The 7,475-nt window shown below is 32.6% G+C and overlaps 2 protein-coding genes across 2 annotated transcripts in view; both read right to left on the bottom strand.

The window, feature by feature from the left end:
- Positions 1 to 248: 248 nt before the first annotated feature.
- LOC137645126 (dnaJ homolog subfamily C member 7 homolog) lies at positions 249 to 1,226 on the bottom strand. The gene has a single exon (XM_068377962.1). The coding sequence runs from the start codon at positions 1,224 to 1,226 to the stop codon at positions 249 to 251; it is 978 nt and encodes a 325-aa protein (XP_068234063.1).
- A 14-nt stretch (positions 1,227 to 1,240) lies between these two features.
- Positions 1,241 to 7,475, bottom strand: part of LOC137645125 (calponin homology domain-containing protein DDB_G0272472-like) — a 7,395-nt gene continuing 1,160 nt past the window's right edge. The window contains exons 2-5 of the mRNA XM_068377961.1: positions 4,062 to 4,361; positions 3,371 to 3,553; positions 2,363 to 2,549; positions 1,241 to 1,860 (exon numbers count right to left, since the gene is read on the bottom strand). Of these exons, the coding sequence (XP_068234062.1) occupies positions 1,241 to 1,860; positions 2,363 to 2,549; positions 3,371 to 3,553; positions 4,062 to 4,361 (1,290 nt within the window). The remainder of the gene's footprint in view (positions 1,861 to 2,362; positions 2,550 to 3,370; positions 3,554 to 4,061; positions 4,362 to 7,475) is intronic.

The raw sequence follows: 7,475 nt of genomic DNA, 5'->3' as shown, positions 1-7,475 counted from the left end.
TTCAACTGAAACTTATACTAAAAATATCTTTCTACTATATATATATATATATATATATATATATATATATATATATATATATATATATATATATATACATATATATATATATATATATATATATATATATACATATATATATATTCTATTTTTTTTCATTTTTTTGGAATTTTTTACTTTTTTATTTTTTTTTTTCATGTTCACTGCACCAAATTGCAATGATCTATCCTTTACACATTACGATATCATTAATAATAGTATTGATTCCCTTGACGATGTTGATCCCTTCTTGGTCCTTGATAGTACTGACGATGATCTTCCCATCTTGGGCGTCCTTGATTATACTGCCGACGCTGTTGATTCCACTGCCCTGGCTGATGCCTTGTTGGCCCCTGACGATACCACTGACCACCACTCCTCTCCCAGTGATCGTATTCCTTTTCATGGCGTAGCTCTTCATCATAATCTCTTCGGTTTCCTTCGTCCACCAGAATAAGTTTAGCATTAACCACCTTTCTGTACTTCTCCTCGAATGCCTCCTGTAGGAATTCGGGTTTGTCCCGATGTCTGTCTGGGTGGAACATCATAGACAAGTCCCTGAAGGATCTTATAATTTCTGCCTTTGTGGCCGTCTGTTCCAAACCCAGAATCTCATAGTGACCCTTTTCTTCCCATTCCTTCTGCAGTGCTTTAGTATCTTCTATGATTTTTAGAAATTTCTCTGATTTCTTAACCTTGACCGTTTCGAAGTCCTTCAAGGCAGCTTCGAAAATGCCAAGTTTGACGAGGTGCCTCCCTCGTAACATATACGCTTTCCATCCTTCCAGACCTTTCTCGATAGCCATTGAACAGTCCAAAACAAAATCTATATGAGGAGGATTCTCAGTGGCTGAGTTCGCTTCAGCCCGAAGGACATGCAGAATAGCTGTTTCTTTTTCGTAGTGCGCCTCCATACTCAGGGCTTCGGTGAAAATATCTACTTCATATTTGGGACTGTTATTCATCTGCGCAAATAATCCAGCCATCAATAAGCTTTTCCTCTTCTGTTCATCCTTATTCTCAGCTTTATGAACTTCCGCCTTCTCAGCCACCAGCTTCTCCTTTTCTGCCTTCAGTTCACAAACTACACTTTTCAGTTTATTCAGTTGCTCCATGTTCTTAGTATGCACCTTCTTCATTTCTTTGTTTTCAGTTTCAAACTTCTCCACAATCATATTTCGTTCCATTATCTCAAGGTCTTTTATTTACACGCAAATTCCAGTTTTTCATTATCTTGCGCCATGTCAGCTTTAATTTTCTCTCTTTCTTCCTTCAGTTGGTCAACTTCACGTTTCCATTTATTGAGTTGTTCCATTTCCTGATTTTGATTGGTCTTCACTTTCTCATTTTCATTTCTGAGATTTTCCAGCAAATTTATCAGTTTCTTCACCTGAAGGTCTTTTTCAAAATATTCTGATTTCAATTCAGCTTTTTCTACCTTCAATCCCAAAACGTCTCTTTTCAATTTATTTAGGTTTTTTGTTTTCTCATTTTGATTGGTCTTCACTTTCTCATTTTCATTTCTGAGATTTTCCAGCCAATTCTTCAGTTTCTTCATCTGAAGGTCTTTTTCAGCGCATTCAGCTTCCAGTTTCTCTTTTTCAGCGTTTAGTTCACTAACTACACTTTTCTTCAGTTTATTCAGTTGCTCCATGTTCTTACTTTGCGCCTTCTTCATTTCTTCATTTTCATTTTCAAAACTCTCCGCAATCATATTTCGTTCCATTATCTTAAGGTCTTTTATTTTGCACAAAAATTCCAGTTTTTCATAATATTGCGCCATGTCAGCTTTAAGTTTCTCTCTTTCTTGCTTAAATTCATCTACTTTATTTTTCAATTCCATTACTAGTTCATTTTTCTCAATTTGTTCTTGCTTCACTACTTCATTTTCATTTCTGATATTTTCCATCAATTTTTCATGTTCCTTCATCTGAAGGTCTTTTTCGACACATTCAGATTCCAGTTTAGTTTTTTCTGCCTTCAATTCGCCAACTTTATTTTTCAATTCCTTTACAAGTTCTTTTTTCTCAAATTGTTCTGACTTCACTACTTCGTTTTCCTTTCTGATAAATTCAATCAAATTTTCCTGTTCCTTCATCTGAAGGTCTTTTTCGATGCATTCAGATTCCAGTTTAGTTTTTTCTGCCTTCAATTCACCAACTTGATTTTTCAATTCCTAACAGTTCTTTTTTCCCAATTTGTTCTTTCTTCGCTACTTCGTTTTCATTTCTGATATTTCCCATCAATTTTTCATGTTCCTTCATCTGAAGGTCTTTTTCGGCACATTCAGATTCCAGTTTAGTTTTTTCTGCCTTCAATTCACCAACTTTATTTTTCAATTCCTTTACAAGTTCTTTTTTCTCAAATTTTTCTGACTTCACTACTTCGTTTTCCTTTCTGATAAATTCCATCAAATTTTCCTGTTCCTTCATCTGAAGGTCTTTTTCGACGCATTCAGATTCCAGTCTAGATTTTTCTGCCTTTAATTCACCAACTTCCTTTTTCAATTCCTTTACAAGTTCATTTTTCTCAATTTGTTCTTTCTTCACTACTTCATTTTCATTTCTGATATTTCCCATCAATTTTTCATGTTCCTTCATCTGAAGGTCTTTTTCGACACATTCAGATTCCAATTTAGTTTTTTCTGCCTTCAATTCACCAACTTTATTTTTCAATTCCTTTACAAGTTCTTTTTTCTCAAATTGTTCTGACTTCACTACTTCGTTTTCCTTTCTGATAAATTCCATCAAATTTTCCTGTTCCTTCATCTGAAGGTCTTTTTCGATGCATTCAGATTCCAGTTTAGTTTTTTCTGCCTTCAATTCACCAACTTGATTTTTCAATTCCTAACAGTTCTTTTTTCCCAATTTGTTCTTTCTTCGCTACTTCGTTTTCATTTCTGATATTTCCCATCAATTTTTCATGTTCCTTCATCTGAAGGTCTTTTTCGGCACATTCAGATTCCAGTTTAGTTTTTTCTGCCTTCAATTCACCAACTTTATTTTTCAATTCCTTTACAAGTTCTTTTTTCTCAAATTTTTCTGACTTCACTACTTCGTTTTCCTTTCTGATAAATTCCATCAAATTTTCCTGTTCCTTCATCTGAAGGTCTTTTTCGATGCATTCAGATTCCAGTTTAGTTTTTTCTGCCTTCAATTCACCAACTTGATTTTTCAATTCCTAACAGTTCTTTTTTCCCAATTTGTTCTTTCTTCGCTACTTCGTTTTCATTTCTGATATTTCCCATCAATTTTTCATGTTCCTTCATCTGAAGGTCTTTTTCGGCACATTCAGATTCCAGTTTAGTTTTTTCTGCCTTCAATTCACCAACTTTATTTTTCAATTCCTTTACAAGTTCTTTTTTCTCAAATTTTTCTGACTTCACTACTTCGTTTTCCTTTCTGATAAATTCCATCAAATTTTCCTGTTCCTTCATCTGAAGGTCTTTTTCGACGCATTCAGATTCCAGTCTAGATTTTTCTGCCTTTAATTCACCAACTTCCTTTTTCAATTCCTTTACAAGTTCATTTTTCTCAATTTGTTCTTTCTTCACTACTTCATTTTCATTTCTGATATTTCCCATCAATTTTTCATGTTCCTTCATCTGAAGGTCTTTTTCGACACATTCAGATTCCAATTTAGTTTTTTCTGCCTTCAATTCACCAACTTTATTTTTCAATTCCTTTACAAGTTCTTTTTTCTCAAATTGTTCTGACTTCACTACTTCGTTTTCCTTTCTGATAAATTCCATCAAATTTTCCTGTTCCTTCATCTGAAGGTCTTTTTCGATGCATTCAGATTCCAGTTTAGTTTTTTCTGCCTTCAATTCACCAACTTGATTTTTCAATTCCTAACAGTTCTTTTTTCCCAATTTGTTCTTTCTTCGCTACTTCGTTTTCATTTCTGATATTTCCCATCAATTTTTCATGTTCCTTCATCTGAAGGTCTTTTTCGGCACATTCAGATTCCAGTTTAGTTTTTTCTGCCTTCAATTCACCAACTTTATTTTTCAATTCCTTTACAAGTTCTTTTTTCTCAAATTTTTCTGACTTCACTACTTCGTTTTCCTTTCTGATAAATTCCATCAAATTTTCCTGTTCCTTCATCTGAAGGTCTTTTTCGACGCATTCAGATTCCAGTCTAGATTTTTCTGCCTTTAATTCACCAACTTCCTTTTTCAATTCCTTTACAAGTTCATTTTTCTCAATTTGTTCTTTCTTCACTACTTCATTTTCATTTCTGATATTTCCCATCAATTTTTCATGTTCCTTCATCTGAAGGTCTTTTTCGGCACATTCAGATTCCAATTTAGTTTTTTCTGCCTTCAATTCACCAACTTGATTTTTCAATTCCTTTACAAGTTCATTTTTCCATCAATTTTCCATGTTCCTTTATCTGAAGGTCTTTTTCGACACATTCAGATTCCAGTTTAGTTTTTTCTGCCTTCAATTCACCAACTTTATTTTTCAATTCCTTTACAAGTTCTTTTTTCTCAATTTGTTCTTTCTTTACTACTTCTTTTTCATTTCTGATATTTACCATCAATTTTTCATGTTCCTTCATCTGAAGGTCGTTTTCGACGCATTCAGATTCCAGTTTAGTTTTTTCTGCCTTCAATTCACCAACTTTATTTTTCAATTCCTTTACAAGTTCTTTTTTCTCAATTTGTTCTTTCTTCACTACTTCTTTTTCATTTCTGATATTTACCATCAATTTTTCATGTTCCTTTATCTGAAGGTCTTTTTCGACACATTCAGATTCCAGTTTATTGTTTTTTGTCTTTAATTCACCAACTTCCTTTTTCAATTCCTTTACAAGTTCTTTTTTCTCAATTTGTTCTTTCTTCACTACTTCATTTTCATTTCTGATATTTCCCATCAATTTTTCATGTTCCTTCATCTGAAGGTCTTTTTCGGCACATTCAGATTCCAGTTTAGTTTTTTCTGCCTTCAATTCACCAACATGATTTTTCAATTCCTTTACAAGTTCTTTTTTCCCAATTTTTTCTTTCTTCACTACTTCGTTTTCATTTCTGGTATTTTCCATCAAATTTTCCTGCTCCTTCATCTGAAGGTCTTTTTCGACGCATTCAGATTCCAATTTAGTTTTTTTGCCTTCAATTCACCAACTTGATTTTTCAATTCCTTTACAAGTTCATTTTTCCATCAATTTTTCATGTTCCTTTATCTGAAGGTCTTTTTCGACACATTCAGATTCCAGTTTAGTGTTTTTTGTCTTTAATTCACCAACTTCCTTTTTCAATTCCTTTACAAGTTCTTTTTTCTCAATTTGTTCTTTCTTCACTACTTCATTTTCATTTCTGATATTTCCCATCAATTTTTCATGTTCCTTCATCTGAAGGTCTTTTTCGGCACATTCAGATTCCAGTTTAGTTTTTTCTGCCTTCAATTCACCAACTTTATTTTTCAATTCCTTTACAAGTTCTTTTTTCTCAATTTGTTCTTTCTTCACTACTTCTTTTTCATTTCTGATATTTACCATCAATTTTTCATGTTCCTTCATCTGAAGGTCGTTTTCGACGCATTCAGATTCCAGTTTAGTTTTTTCTGCCTTCAATTCACCAACTTTATTTTTCAATTCCTTTACAAGTTCTTTTTTCTCAATTTGTTCTTTCTTCACTACTTCTTTTTCATTTCTGATATTTACCATCAATTTTTCATGTTCCTTCATCTGAAGGTCGTTTTCGACGCATTCAGATTCCAGTTTAGTTTTTTCTGCATTCAATTCACCAACTTTATTTTTCAATTCCTTTACAAGTTCTTTTTTCTCAATTTGTTCTTTCTTCACTACTTCTTTTTCATTTCTGATATTTACCATCAATTTTTCATGTTCCTTTATCTGAAGGTCTTTTTCGACACATTCAGATTCCAGTTTATTGTTTTTTGTCTTTAATTCACCAACTTCCTTTTTCAATTCCTTTACAAGTTCTTTTTTCTCAATTTGTTCTTTCTTCACTACTTCATTTTCATTTCTGATATTTCCCATCAATTTTTCATGTCCCTTCATCTGAAGGTCTTTTTCGGCACATTCAGATTCCAGTTTAGTTTTTTCTGCCTTCAATTCACCAACTTTATTTTTCAATTCCTTTACAAGTTCTTTTTTCTCAATTTGTTCTTTCTTCACTACTTCTTTTTCATTTCTGATATTTCCTATCAATTTTTCATGTTCATTCATCTGAAGGTCTTTTTCGACACATTCAGATTCCAGTTTAGTTTTTTCTGCCTTCAATTCACCAACTTTATTTTTCAGTTCCTTTACAAGTTCTTTTTTCTCAATTTGTTCTGACTTCACTAATCGTTTTCCTTTCTGATAAATTCCATCAAATTTTCCTGTTCCTTCATCTGAAGGTCTTTTTCGACGCATTCAGATTCCAGTTTAGTGTTTTTTGTCTTTAATTCACCAACTTCCTTTTTCAATTCCTTTACAAGTTCTTTTTTCTCAATTTGTTCTTTCTTCACTACTTCTTTTTCATTTCTGATATTTCCCATCAATTTTTCATGTTCATTCATCTGAAGGTCTTTTTCGACACATTCAGATTCCAGTTTAGTTTTTTCTGCCTTCAATTCACCAACTTTATTTTTCAGTTCCTTTACAAGTCCTTTTTTCTCAAATTGTTCTGACTTCACTACTTCGTTTTCCTTTCTGATAAATTCCATCAAATTTTCCTGTTCCTTCATCTGAAGGTCTTTTTCGACGCATTCAGATTCCAGTTTAGTGTTTTTTGTCTTTAATTCACCAACTTCCTTTTTCAATTCCTTTACAAGTTCTTTTTTCTCAATTTGTTCTTTCTTCACTACTTCTTTTTCATTTCTGATATTTCCCATCAATTTTTCATGTTCCTTCATCTGAAGGTCTTTTTCGGCACATTCAGATTCCAGTTTAGTTTTTTCTGCCTTCAATTCACCAACATGATTTTTCAATTCCTTTACAAGTTCTTTTTTCCCAATTTGTTCTTTCTTCACTACTTCGTTTTCATTTCTGGTATTTTCCATCAAATTTTCCTGCTCCTTCATCTGAAGGTCTTTTTCGACGCATTCAGATTCCAATTTAGTTTTTTCTGCCTTCAATTCACCAACTTGATTTTTCAATTCCTTTACAAGTTCATTTTTCCATCAATTTTTCATGTTCCTTTATCTGAAGGTCTTTTTCGACACATTCAGATTCCAGTTTAGTTTTTTTCTGCCTTCAATTCAACAACTTTATTTTTCAATTCCTTTACAAGTTCATTTTCCTCAATTTGTTCTTTCTTCACTACTTCATTTTCATTTCTGATATTTTCCATCAATTTTTCAAGTTCCTTCATCTGAAAGTCTTTTTCGACACATTCAGATTCCAGTTTAGTTTTTTCTGCCTTTAATTCACCAACTTTATTTTTCAATTCCTTTACAAGTTCATTTTTCTCAATTTGTTCTTTC

This window comes from Palaemon carinicauda, chromosome 8 (assembly GCF_036898095.1).
Source record: "Palaemon carinicauda isolate YSFRI2023 chromosome 8, ASM3689809v2, whole genome shotgun sequence".
Lineage (NCBI taxonomy): Eukaryota > Metazoa > Arthropoda > Malacostraca > Decapoda > Palaemonidae > Palaemon > Palaemon carinicauda.
Note: the sequence above shows the minus strand (reverse complement) of the source record. Positions and strands in the feature narration are given on the sequence as shown.